Source organism: Erythrolamprus reginae, chromosome 6 (genome assembly GCF_031021105.1).
Source record: "Erythrolamprus reginae isolate rEryReg1 chromosome 6, rEryReg1.hap1, whole genome shotgun sequence".
Taxonomy (NCBI): Eukaryota; Metazoa; Chordata; class Lepidosauria; order Squamata; family Dipsadidae; genus Erythrolamprus; species Erythrolamprus reginae.
The window spans coordinates 31,027,758-31,042,569 of record NC_091955.1 but is presented as its reverse complement, the minus strand read 5'-3'; the positions used below and the strand labels follow the sequence as shown (position 1 = coordinate 31,042,569).

Sequence of the window (14,812 nt, the reverse complement as noted above, 5' to 3'; positions counted from 1 at the left end):
GTTTCTCTGAACCACCAGCAGCCACCGCAAGTAGTACACTTGAACCAGGCCAAACCAGTTGCATTTCACCCCTGAGTAAAAGGCAACTGAGAGATTGAAGAGGACGAGGAATCTTGCCATATATCATTAGAACAATTTAGGTGTTCTTGGTTATATACACTAACATGAAACTGATGTAAAAAGGGTCCAAATAATGAATATTATTATGGATTATGGCAAGACCCCTCCCACAGTAGCTCTAGCCCCTCCTCAATACTCTTTGCTATAAAAGATTTGAGACTGGTTGATGGTTCCTCCAGCTATCTGAAAAACCATCAAACAACCATAAAAGTACCATTTTCAAGGCCATGAACACTAGCTCAAGGATGCATTTGCTATCATGCTAACTCAGTAACCATTCATCAGTCTGTAGCCTTTTACCAGCAAGCTAGTGAAGATATCTAACTACACTGCAGTGATAATATTACCAAAGATCATAGCCATTTCTTCAGGATTAATAGACTAAATTTCCCAGATGAGGTATTTCCATATCAGCTGAATCTGACCAGCTAAGGCCCAACTCTAAACTATTTTATCATTCAGTTATTCTGCAAATCCTTTACAATGGTCCAGCAAATACTCTGCCATCCAACTTTTCCTAAAAGATTTGAGCATACTTCAGCAAAGGCTTCTAGTCAGCAAGCTCTGGACAGAATAAAGGCAAAGAAAATAAACCAGACCTTACCCATGATTGGACAGATCCACTCTTTGTGTTCCACCAGCATTCCTCTCGGCATCTTTTTTGCCACTTCAATTCTCAGAGTTCTTTGGTAAATCAATTCTGCAAGTGTATCAACAAACCAAGGAAGGCTTGTTCAGGTGCAGTTATGTCCAAAGCAATGGTTGCCAATATATTCAGTTGATTAATCAAGAATTTTGGAAATGGTTAGCAAAATTTCAGAAGAAATTTCTTGTAAGCCAGAAGATCCAGTAGGTGCTTGTGCACATCAATCAAATACTTTCTTCCATTTGCAGTAGTAAGCTGTTTTAATGGTGATGAACATGAAAAGTAGCTGAGATGCATACAGTAGTATCTTGATACTCAATTGCTTTGAAACTCCTCTAATTTGGTGATAAACACATTTTGAGATGAAAAATTTGTCCTGGTACCCATTGTTTGATTAGTACTTAATGCTCAAACTAGAACTTGTTGGTGTCAGCAGCCTTGTGACTATTACATTATTCCTTATGGAAAAAAATTGTTTGATACTCTCGGAACCAATTAAATATGAATACTGAACACCACACTACTTTATATATAGTATTGTGGCCCTTATTTTTCATTACTTATACATTATTGAGCTTCCAATCATGATTAATAAAGATTATTAGTGTTCAACAGTCTTGGATGAATAGAAATCCCATATTCTAAGCCAGAAATTAGTCTTTTCCATTTGTGTGACACAGCTTTTGCACTCCAATCATCAATATCATCCCTGTAAATGTTTCCCAAATGCATAAAAAGCTTTCATGATGAAACTTAACAAGTAGAAATAATATAATTTTTTATTATTATTATTATTATTATTATTATTATTATTATTATTATTATTATTATTTATCAGATTTGTATGTCGCCCCTCTCCGTAGACTCGGGGCGGCTCACAGCAATAACAAAGACAATATAAGAACAAATCTAATAATTTAAAAAACACTAAAAAACCCATTATTAAAAGCAAACATACACACAAACATACCATGTATAAACTATATAGGCCCGGGGGAGATGTCTCAGTTCCCCCATGCCTGACGGCAGAGATGGATCTTAAGAACTTTACGAAAGGCAAGGAGGGTGGGGGCAGTTCTAATCTCCGGGGGGAGCTGGTTCCAGATGGTCGGGGCTGCCACAGAGAAGGCTCTTCTCCTGGGTCCCGCCAAACGACTGTTTAGTCGACGGGACCCACGAGAAGGCCAACTCTGTGGGACCTAACTGGTCGCTGGGATTCGTGTGGCAGAATGCGGTCCCAGAGATATTATGGTCCGATGCCATGAAGGGCTTTATAGGTCATAACCAACACTTTGAATTGTGACCGGAAATTGCAATGCAGACTGCGGAGTGTTGGTGTAACATGGGCATAATACAACCACCAAATGTCTAACTGTATGTATTCACATTTTATTATAGCTGAAATGTTATAAAACATTTCAAATATTAGATCTATCATTTAGGTAACCTTGATGGCAGCAAAAAGGTATTGAAATGCATACCTTTTATATGAATTTTTTGCAGTGCAGATATTATTATAAGAGTTGTGTAGGGTGATATAAAACCACAATTTCAGATGTTGCTTCTGGTATGTGATATAATATTCCAACTGCAAAGTATTCAATCTCAGCATTTGTTTCCTATGATGACTAGCCATTAAAAAAAATCAGAAGCAACATGTAAGGATAAGAGTTCCCTCATTTTAATTTACCCCTGCAGCTAGGGTCCAGAAATTTACTAATCTGACCTCTGATTCAACAAAGTTTTTTTCCTCACCTCCTTTGCAAAGTGAGTCATGGAGCCTTTCCTTGACATCTATTATACATTATACAAAAATATGCAGATTTCAGCAATCTGATGTCCTCGATTAAAATTATTATAGTGCATAAATTTATATAAAGTCGGGTTTGCACACAGAATTTATAGGAAATTAAAGTTTGATGTTTATTTATGAATCTCAGTGGATCTTTTTTTTTTCATGATCCCAGTGGAGTTTTAAAAATGTAAAACCTGACTGGGTATTTGCTTTTTGCTTAGTCAGACAAAGCTGAAGGTGACCATTAGTTTAACCACATACTGGACAGAGAGGTCCAACTCTAGTTCAGACAATGTGCTATTAAAATCTCAATGGGATTCCATAGAGTAGGCTGTTTTGTGTAATGTTTGGAAGTGTTTGCTATGGTATTTGAATTCTGAACCTGCAAACTATTTGCTTCTTTCTGTTTGTTTCTTTATTTTTGTCTTTTGTGGTTATCATGTTTGCCTGAGTTTAGGAGTTTGATGATGGTAATTGGCCATTTATTTTGTCTACTTGCTGTGAATACGAAAAGAGCTGAATATCAGTTGGTTAAATAAATAATAAGGGCAACCACAGTGAAGTTACAACAGTTTGGATGCACAAATGGGATGGTTTGATTCAAACCATATACTGATGGTTTGAGATTGGTTGCGTTGGCATCCTTCATCTAAAAAGACCATGATATCATGCTCTGAATTCCCCATAGCATGAAGCCTGGGTAGGTTAGTATGGAGGACAGACTGGATAGAGATTGCTAAAGCATATTCTATTTTGATAAATGGAAAAGAGGTCAATTGATTGACTTCTGCTTGCTTCTCTGGCTATTTTTTGCTTTTGTCTCTGGGGATATTTGCAGATGCCCCACAGATGCCAACAAGCTTTAAAGTGCATTAGTCCTCTTAAATTCCAAAGAACCTTAAAAATAGTTGACTAATGGAGACTATATTTAAACCACAATCATGCTAAATATATTATGTTTTTTCTGTGAATTTATATATAGTCTCATAAGATAGAAAAAAATGTGCATCTTAGTTTAAAGAAGTCATAGATAAATGAATCTGAGCTCTTATCCATCTAATCTATGCATAGATTGTTACTTCAAGTTATTCTTTCAACTTGGCTCACTTCCAATGTCTGAGTCGTCCCTGGGAAGAAAGACAAAGGATACAGAAACCAAAGAATGGAAACCTTAGCTTTATGTATCAGTGTACACTGATCTGTGTACATTATTGATATTTCAAGTAGGCTACAGTACTTTATACAGAAGGGTACCACACACAGGAGCAACAAACATTTATTATCCAGTGTTCTTTCATCCATAATGCATCTGAAAATTCTGAATCCATGTTATGGAAAGATAAATACAATACTGCAGCCTTCCCAAATTTGGTATTTTGAGGAAGACTCTATGGTAACTGGTTACTGGTTAAACATTATTTATAAACCAATAAACTATTTAATTTTTAAAATAATATATTCATATTGTTTTCCACAAAATAAGACATCCCCTGACCCTGATAAAAAGCCCAATCGGGCTTTTGAGTACAAGGCAGTAAGGCCAAGTGCTTATTTTAGGGCTCGAAACAATATAAGACAGGTTCTTATTTTTGGGCAAACATGGTACCTATCTTAGCATTTAAGGTCCATCTCTGTACCTGCTACGTGTTGTTTGATGAGAGTTTTGGCCCAATTATGTCCTATACTGAGTAGAAGACCTGGAGAAAACCCCAAAGATGGGATTTTAGATGTCTCAGTCTTTTTCCATGTGGACCGAAATAAAAATGCTCATAGTTAATGCAAGACCATTCATAGTGCTCATAGTTAAATGGCTCTTTCAAGCTAACAATTTATATGAATGCCCACATTCAAGCTCTACTTTCATGAGGCCTGTGTCTAGCTCAAGAACTACATTAGAACTACATTTTGGGGCTTGAAGGATTAATCTTAGAAAAGGGACCCAGCTGGATACCATAGGCAAGTTGTGCTATTTGCTTGACTTTAAATAATTTGAATGCTGTAGGAATGTAATGGTTACCTCTTTTCCTGAGGAATTTAAACACAGTAAATGAAGTCTTTTTAAAGCATTTACAACAACAAAGTCACCGTAGTGATTCTCAGTATTGTCAGAATGTAGGACAGAATGTAGCTCAAATGTATTGTCATCTAACCTGGAAGAGTGATTTTTGGGCCCTTATGCAAATGCTACACATTTGATTTTCGGATAGTTCACGATAGGCTATCCCATTTCATCAAATTAACTTCTACTGAATATTGATAGCTGTCTATGTCTTTTTCTTTATCCTTTCATTTTCTTTTCTTTATTCTTATTTTTATTTTCTTTCCAACAGATATAAGTTTACCAAAATCAGCAACAATATGCTATACAGCTGCTCTTCTCAAAGCTAGAGCTGTCTCTGACAAGTAAGTCTGGAAAAAATCCTGCCTGCTCAAATTTTATTCTGTTAAACATGGCAAAACATTTTTCATAGTTGAAGGTTATTCAGTCTGGCAGTAAAGCATTAGGCCTGCCATACCTCTGTAATATACTACCAAGAATGGATACTCTGGGGACATTCCATGTTGTTTAATTGGATAAAAACAGCTAGCCGCCTTCTTTCTGTAAGCAAAGTTTGAATACCATAAATGTAATTTTGGCAATGTAGTTTTACCAGCAGAATAATAACTGTGGTGTTAGACTGGGAAGGGGCTAAACTTTATTTGAGGCAGATAGACCAAGTTCTTACTGTTTAAGAATTCCTGGCAGGCAAGTGATGTCCTTTTAACTTGTATGTAAAATATAATTATGTGCAGCTCTGAAAGGTGTCTGGCCCTGTCATATGGTTGCTGTCGAAACACAGCACCCGACCCCACCCAAGGTCTGATCAGAGGTGGAAGTGAGCCAATCCCAAGCAGTAGATATCCCATCAACGCCATGCTTTCTGAATTCAGCCGAGGGGGTGGTGGAGCAGGCCGCATGGGAAAGTCTGCTTTCCTTCCTGCTTTTTTCATAGCATAGAGTTTGCTATTGTAGTGTATGTGCACTTCAAGACCTGAGTAATTTTTTTTCTTTCATTCTTTTTTGTCCTGTAGATCGCCAGTACCAACTGCAACATCTTTCCTCCCTACACAGCGACTCCATCTTGGGAGGGCAGGGCTAGGTTTGTCACAGCTTTCCCTGTGGTGGCTGCCTGCCAAGTACAGCTATGGAGTTAGCCGTGGGGTGTGAGGTGAGAAAGAGATTGCATGGTCTGGGTATTTTTCTCCCCATCTTCCACACTCTGGGGCAGATAATATTTGCCCTCAGTTTGGGTACATGGTCAGGAATGGATACAGCTGGGAGAAGATCTCCTGCTCCTGCTGCACCAGGCTTTCAACTCAACTTGTCTCACTGGCATTGGGTTGAGAAGTCCTGAAGCCATTTTAAAATGTAATTTATAAATTTACTGGGATTTTTTTTCTCACAGCTTCCCCATGCCCCTGTCTCAGCCCAGATTTTGGTCCAGATATTAAAAGCAAACACAGAATAAATTTAGATTAGCAGACAGACAGAAATAGAACATGGACTGCTTGAACTTTATTATGATAAGTTTCAACTTATCATAAATTTGACTTCTGCTGGGATTTTTAATATCTCTATAATTTAGTTGTTTGGATGTTTTTTGCCATGGAGGTTTGCTAAGAACTAAGGGAACTGGCTCAGCTGATTTCTAAGACCCCTTTGACTTAGTTCTTCTTTTTATGTTTCTTTGCAATGCCAGAATTAATCTTCATGCTTCTCTTCTCTTTGTTCTGTATAGGTTTTCTCCCGAGGCAGCTTCAAGAAGAGGTCTAAGCACAGCAGAAATGAATGCAGTGGAAGCTATTCACAGAGCAGTAGAATTTAATCCACATGTGCCAAAAGTGAGTTGTTGTGAATCTCTATTACTATTTGGTATAATAAAAATGAATTTAAGTAGCAATTTAATTGTCAAGTGGTGTGTCCTCATATGAAAAAAATATCCAAAATATCCAATCCAATTACTTAGAACAAATTGTTCTCCATTTTTGTCATGATGATGATGATGATGATTATTATTATTATTATTATTAATTAGATTTGTATGCCGCCCCTCTCCTTGTCATCTTTTCCCCTCATTCATAATTGATTTTTTTGGGATCTCCTTTACATTTCTTCAGCTTTTAATAAAATATAATGCTGATAGAAATATGCACACAGCTCTTGATTATTTACATGTAACATTAAGTTGGGAATAAAATTCAATTAATCAGGATGAGTTTTAGGCAGCTCTTATCTTACTCATAAGATTTAAAGAGTCCAATAGAGGAAAGAAAATGTAATCCAGTGGTGGGTTGTAAATAATTTTGCCACCAGTTTGTGCATGTACATTTCTTTGCATGCACAGAAGCATCCCAGGCAGGTGAGCGGAGCCACATGCCGCTGGTACTACCAATTCTAAGAACCAGTCCCTACCAGAGCAACTACAACATCTTTCCTTCCTACACAATGACTCCATCTTGGGAGGGCAAGGCTAGGTTTGTCATAGCTTTCCCTGTGGTGGCTGCCTGCCAAGTACAGCTATGTTCTAAGATCTGGTCCGTACCAGAACAACCCACTGCTGATATACAATCCCATAATTGCATCCTATCTACTGGGTCATTGATCATCTGCCACTTTTGGAAGCCAAAGTTGTGACAACTTCCTTTTCAGGGAGTAACTTTGGCAAAACAAGGAGGATGTGGCCAGGGAAGAATATGACTTCATTTTAACAATCATAGAATCAGAAATAAAATGGGGATGGATACAATATGGCAAATGATGAATACATTTTAATTGGCAATCAAGTTTTATTTTACTTGCCCAAAGTATTTTGGATTTATAGGTTTTAGCGGACTTTCAAGATCACAGATCTCTCAATTCACTAGATTTTGGCTCATACTGGAATCTATCCCCTTTTGGATGGTTATTGTCACAACTAAAATGTGAACCACTTTGTTTGTTAAATCTTGTGTTTGATGCTGAAACTTTTGCATTGGACCAGCATTTGTAAACTCACCAGCTTGATGTTTCCATTTCTGAATCTTCCCTTTCGGACTGCAAGGGGACCCTGTTGTGTTCATGCAGATAATTAACAAAGTGTTGCATAAGCACTTGAACAAGGAAGAGTTAATCTAGTTGGATGATGTTTTAATCTACACTGAGACAATGGCAGAACATATAAAACTAGTCAGAGCTGTGATCAAAAAAACTTTGAGTGCCAAACATATGCCAAGATACCCAAATGTGAATTTTATCAGAGTAAAATTAATTATTTGGATTACTGTACTTCATTTCCCAGAAGGAAAAGAGATGGATCCTGAAAAGGTGCAGGTAGCACTAGAGTGGATTCCTCCCTGCATTTGGAAGCAACTACAGTGCTTCCTGGGATTTTTGAACTTTTACCACCAATTCATTCCCTTGTTTACACAGATAGCTCTCTCCATCATCAACCTGCTAAAGACAAAAGGGGAGGGAAAGTCCAAGCCCAGTCAGACTCTTAAATGAACTACGGAATGTCAAGCCATATTTGAAAAGTTTGAGCACCTGTTCATGGCAGAATCAGTGTTGAAACACCCAGTTCCCACACTCCCTTCGTCATTCAAGTTGATGCCAATTATGCAGCAGTGGGCATGGTTTTTTTCTGCATGAAAATGAGCAGGGGATCCTACAGCCATGCATCTACACTTCTACATATTTTAATAAGGCAGAAAGTGGAGATTAGCGGTTTTGGAGAAGGAAGCCTCTATGGGGTGCTGGGCTGTCCTAACTTGGAAACATTTCCATTGAAATATGGGCTGACCATAAGAATCTGGAGGCGTCAACACCACCCTTCTCCCAAGGATATTACCCAAACAAGTTTATTGTGCTTAGCATTTTAACCACTTCCTCCTTGGGGGGGGGACTTCCTAGTAGATGCTTCATGCAGGCTGTTGCAATACAAAAGTTCAAAGCTGGAGGGCAGTTATACCCTCCAGTCACTTCCCAGGCACAGGTCAAAATGAAAACCGAAATAGCCAATGAAAGGGTGTGCCAAAAGCAGCTTTGGAAGAAAATAAAGATTGAATGTACAATGTAAGATGGTTTAGCTTGAGTAGGGGCCAGCCAATAGCAGAACCTAAAGCTCCATGGAAAGAAATATTAGTGGACTTTATAGTAGAATTGCTCAAAGGTTGGGATAATACAGTAATTTGGATTATAACTGACTTATTTTCCAAACAAGTGAACTTTATACCTTGTCAAAAAATCCCCTCCGCTTGCACATTGGATAAGCTTTTCGTGCAACACATCTACCATCTGCATGGTGTTCTAGCAAAAATAATCTCAGATTGCAGAGTCCAATTCATGTCATGATTTTGGCAGGAGTGCCTAAAACTCTTGGGGGAACACTTGGGCTCAGCTCCTCGCATCATCTGGCTACTAATGGTACCTGTGAATGTACAAACGGGATGTTACATTATCTTTTGGAGCAGTATCTCAGGTGTTACATTAATTAATAACAAGACAATTGGGGAGACCTTCTCCCTTTCATGGGAATCGCCTACAATAACTCAGTACACAATAGCACTGGGTTCATTCCATTTAAAGTGGCCACAGGATTACTATCACTCTGGTGCCTTAGGCCTGCCATCACTACAAGAGTGGGCCAATTACATAATATTTGGCTGATAGTGAGAAAAACTTTGGATGTCCCTGGGGAAGCATATAGGGGGGGAAAGCTGATAAAAAGCATATTAAGTCAAGAACTTTATAGTGGGAGATAATGTCTATGTATCTACTAAATTCTTACAATCTAGACAACTGTCGCAAAAACTTGGGGCTGAAATATGTTGGACCTTTCCCCATCCCTGGCAGGCCCGGGACAGGGGTTTTATTTATTTATTTATTTATTTATTAATTAATTATTTAGATTTGTATGCCGCCCCTCTCCGCAGACTCGTTTATCCTGTCCTGGTGCTTCTTGACCTCTCAGAGGCTTTCAATACCATCGACCATGGACCATCTGTCTGTCCATTACCCTGGGGGGGGGAATTACTGAACCCCTCAGAGAGGGTTCACAACTTGGGCATCCTCCTTGATCCACAGCTAACATTAGAACACCATCTTTCAGCTGTGGGGATGAGGGTGTTTGTCCAGGTTCACCTGGTGGACCAGTTGCGGCCCTATTTGGATGGGGGGTCACTGCTCACAGTCACTCATGCCCTCATCACCTCAAGGTTTGACTACTATAATGCTCTTTACATGGGGCTACTTTTGAAAAGTGTTCGGGAACTTCAGATCGTGCAGAATGCAGCTGCAAGAGCAATCATGGGCTTTCCCAGATAGGCCCATGTCACATCAACACTCCACAGTCTGCATTGGCTGCCAATAAGTTTCCGGTCACATTCAAAGGGTTGGTTATGACCTATAAAGCCCTTCATGGCATTGGACCAGAATACCGTCAGGACCTCCTTCTGCTGCATGAATCCCAGAGAGGTCCCACAGAGTTGGCCTTCTCCGGGTCCCATCGATAAAACAGTGCTGTTTGGCAGGACCCAGGGGAAGAGCCTTCTCTGTGGTGGCCCCGACCCACTGGAATCAACTCCCCCTGGAGATTAGGACTGCCCCCACCATCCTTGCCTTTCGCAAATTCCTGAAAACTCACCTTAGTCGCCAGGCATGGGGAAATTGATTCCCCTTGGCTGCTCTGTTTTATGTATGGTTTGTTTGGATTGTATGATTGTTTTAATTAAGGGTTTTAAAACTGTTTCTGCTTTTAACATTGGATTTGTATATTGTATTACTGTTGTGAGCCACTCCGAGTCCTCAGAGAGGGGCGGCATACAAATCTAATAAATTATTATTATATCAATACAACACAGCAAACGAGATCACTATATGCTGGATTTCGTATTTCATCACCAGTTGGGTGCTACCCTAGCACCTAGCACTGCATAATGGAGTGGCGAATTATGTTTGCAATTGACAGATGGAGATTTTATTTATTTATTTATTTATTTATTTATTTATTTATTTATTTATTTATTGGATTTGTATGCCGCCCCTCTCTGTAGACTCGGGGCGGCTAACAACAGTAATAAAAAACATCATGTAAATCCAATACTAAAAACAACTAAAAAACCCTTATTATAAAACTAAGCACCCATACAAACAAACATACCATGCATAAATTATAAAGGCCTAGGGGGAAAGAATATCTCAATTCCCCCATGCCTGACGACAGAGGTGGGTTTTAAGGAGCTTACGAAAGGCAAGGAAGGTGGGGGCAATTCTAATCTCTGGGGGGATTTGGTTCCAGAGGGTCGGGGCTGCCACAGAGCAGGCTTTTCCCCTGGGCCCCGCCAAGCAACATTGTTTTTTTGACGGGACCTGAGAAGGCCCACTCTGTGGGACCTAACCGGTCGCTGGGATTCATGCAGCAGAAGGCAGTCTCATAGATACCCTGGTCCGGTGCCATGAAGGGCTTTATAGGTTATGACCAACACTTTGAATTGTGACCGGAAACTGATCGGCAACCAATGCAGACTGCAGAGTGTTGGTGTTACATGGGCATGAAATTTTGTCAATTCCAATGGTTTTCAAATGTCCGCTGAGATCCTTTGGTACTGCGCCCAGCGTGCCAAGTACCACTGGGACCACTTTCACTGGCTTATGCCAGAGTCGTTGCAGCTCGATTTTTAGATCTTCGTATTTCACTAATTTCTCTAGATGCTTCTCCTCAATTCTACTGTCTCCTGGGATTGCGATGTCAATGATCCATGCTCATGTTTTAATTAAGGGTTTTAAAACTGTTTCTGCTTTTAACATTGGATTTGTATATTGTATTACTGTTGTGAGCCGCTCCAAGTCCTCAGAGAGGGGCGGCATACAAATCTAATAAATTATTATTATTATTATTATTATTATTATTATTATTATTATTATTATTAACAACAACAAGAAGTTGGAAAGTATCTTGAAGGTCTTCTAGTGCAACCCCCTGCTTAGGCAGGAAACCCTACACTACAACTCCGGGATGGTGGAACTTGAGCTGCCAAAAATGCTCAGACGTGTTTACCCAGTATTTCATTGCAGCCTATTGAAACCAGAGATCATATCCTCCCTAAGCCCTGAGTTGCAACCACCTTCTGATCTCATTATGATCAAGGGAGAGCAACACTTCGATTGTCAAGGATATTTTGGAGTCCCGCATACTTTAGTAGAAAGGAAAGAGTTCCCTTCCTCAGAGACTGAACGGGTCAATTCCCAACATGTTAAAGCGTCCAAACCGTTTAAAAAATTTCATGAACAGTACCCAGATAAACCTCACTGAACTATCTGCTAACTAGAGACTGTTTGTCTCACTTTCCCCTCCCCTCCAGGACTGTCTCTATCGGGAGGGAGGGGGGAGAATATCAGATCTGCCAGGCTTGGCATCCTGCCATCAAAGGCTAGAAGGGGAGAGGGAGAATAGATGGACAATAAAGCTGTGTGTATATGTGATGGGAAATAGGGAGAAGGGGATGACAGGTGATAAAGATCAGAAGCTCAGAATCAGTTTGTATCAGAATCCAAGGCCAGGCACCCTATGGGAATGTGGATTACCTCAAAACATCTCAGCATTCTCAAAACACTTTGACGAGTTCTGATTGGCTGAAAACAGACTGGTCACAGGGAGATGAGGGGAAACATTTCTGTATCTTTTGAGCATGGGAAACCCAGAACTAGCTTGACTTTACTACAGCCAACATCTTTTTAAATAAAATAGCCTTTCACTTCAACCAAATGAAGTCAAGGGTCTTTCTTTCCTGAGATCAGATTATGGCAAATCTGACAATATGCACAATTTTACCTTGACCTATATTTTGTAGAAAACTATTAAACGTATGTTTTCACAATGTCATATATATACACTGCTCAAAAAATAAACGGAACACTTAAACAACGAAATATAACTGCAAGTATTCAATGAGAATATTTCATTCATTCAGGTCTAGCATATGGTATTTGAGTGTTCTCTTTATTTTTTTGAGTAGTATATATCATTTCACATACTCCATTTATATACTCAGTACAAAAGGTTTTTTTGGATGCCTTGGATTTAAAAATAACTTTTTCTGTATCTTTTAAAGGAGAGTGCTGTTTATTGTTTTCGGCTATCTGTAAAGAGATGAAGAATATGGTACTTGCAATTTGCTGTAAATGTTAACATTTATGATACATGAGCAATTTATTATCAAAAGCAATGGATGAAAATACAGATTTAATAAAACTTTTGCAGCTCAACAATATGAAGTGCTAGGGGGAGGGGGCTGGAGTATAATTATAGTCCCCTTTTATGTCTGATGACTGTATACTTGTGGTTTTTCTGTTGTAGTATCTCCTAGAAATGAAAAGCTTAATATTACCCCCCGAACATATTTTGAAGCGAGGCGACAGTGAAGCAATTGCTTATGCTTTCTTTCACCTTCAGCATTGGAAAAGAGTTGAGGGGGCTCTGAATCTCTTACACTGTACGTGGGAAGGCAGTAAGTAATTCACTTTCATAGAAGTATATGACAGGAAGTGAATGCTGAATTTTTTTAGATAATATTTTTCTTTGCAAAGCAGCACCTAAGTTAAAAATCCTTTCTGCTTAAAGTACTATTTAACCCTACCCTGACTAAGCATGTTTTTAGTTGAAACAGTGTAATAATTTAACCCTGTTGTTCTGTTCGAGTCTGTGCAACACGAAATCAAAGTTTGAGACCCTGTAAAACATTTTCCTTGCATTTCTGAAACTTGAAAGTTCATGACTTTTCATCATTTCAGGGGTTCTCTCTATGAGAATTTTTTTTTGGGGTGGGGGGCTTAGTTTTTGCTGGGCAAAAAAATTCACACTGTACTGTCTATGTGACTCGCACAGAAAATTCTTTATTTTAAGTGCTTATATTTGATCAATTTGAAAACTTCTTTCCCTTGGAAACTAGGTTGAACATTTCTGCACACAATGAAATGAAAATTGAAATAAAAAAATAATGCTTATTGGTTTATTTTGTTAATAAAAGCTCACCCGCTCCCTTTTTTTGCAATTTTTTTTCAATTTATAGATAGTTTAGCCTTCAAACAACGTACAATTATACTAAATTTGGTGTGGGATTACTAGTTTGAACATTCCTGATCATAAGAAAAATATAAATGAACTGAAAAAAGGATGCTTATTGGTTTTTTAAAATCAGAAATAAGGCCTCCCCCCGCCCCCCGGCTGCTTGCAACCATTTTCACTTTAATTTTTTTTTAGGCTCCAAATCCGAAATATTTTTAATATCTTAGGTATTGATTTACTCAATTTAACATTGCTGATCATCCTAAAAATATTTTTGGGGGTGGGGGGGTTAACTTTTTTTCTGGGCAAAAGACCCTTCACGTTGAGTCGGTTTCTGGTCGTATACGACCCGGACCAAAAAGATTTTTTTAGGTACTTAAATTTGGTCTTTTTGAAAACTTTTTTCACTGGGAAACTAGTTTGATCATTTCTGAACATAATGATATGAAAATTGAACTGGGAAACATGGATGCTTATATTTTTATTTTGATCAAACCCCCCCCCCCCCATTTTTTGAGCATTTCGTGTCAGTTTATATATTTTTAGGCTACAAAGCTCTAAGGAATTTCCCCCCAAAAGTTTTCATATATTAAATTGAACATTCCTGATCATAAGAAAAATAGAAATGAACTGAAAAAATTATGCTTATTTGTTTATTTTACTCACAAAAGGGCCACCCCCTCAGCCTTGCTGGGTGCCATTAATTTCACTTTTTATATATATTTGGTTAGAAATATTGGGAATATACTTTTGAAAAGCAAGCACATGATAGCCAGACAACTAATTGTATGAAAAAATCCATTTTACTAAAAACAAGTATGTAATTTTGAAATTAACAGCATAATTTTTATATAAATTGAAATAATTGAACACAGGAGGGGGACTTTTATGTGCAATATATACAAATAAGCATCAAATGTTTTCAGTTCAATTTTCATTTCATTATGTTCAGAAATGTTCAAACTGGTAATTCAATGCCAAAGTTATTGAAAATATTTGGAATTAGGGGCCTAGAAAAATTTATAAAGTGACATGCTTGAAAAAACGGGGGGTGGGGCGGGCTTTTATGAGCAAAATAAACAAATAAGCATCATAGACTTCCTGTTTCTAAATGGTTAGAGTACACAGCAAAGCAAAAGTAGCACCTCTCTGAAGTTACTTTAAATTTGT

General features: G+C 38.4%; 1 protein-coding gene across 3 annotated transcripts in view; it reads left to right on the top strand.

Moving 5' to 3' along the window:
- The window catches only part of ST7 (suppression of tumorigenicity 7), a 125,374-nt gene that overhangs the window by 103,263 nt on the left and 7,299 nt on the right, over positions 1 to 14,812 (top strand). For 2 of the 3 annotated variants that reach the window (XM_070755463.1, XM_070755465.1), the window contains exons 10-12: positions 4,892 to 4,964; positions 6,341 to 6,443; positions 12,935 to 13,085. In XM_070755463.1, the coding sequence (XP_070611564.1) occupies positions 4,892 to 4,964; positions 6,341 to 6,443; positions 12,935 to 13,085 (327 nt within the window). The remainder of the gene's footprint in view (positions 1 to 4,891; positions 4,965 to 6,340; positions 6,444 to 12,934; positions 13,086 to 14,812) is intronic. The other variant, XM_070755464.1, reaches the window with a different exon arrangement.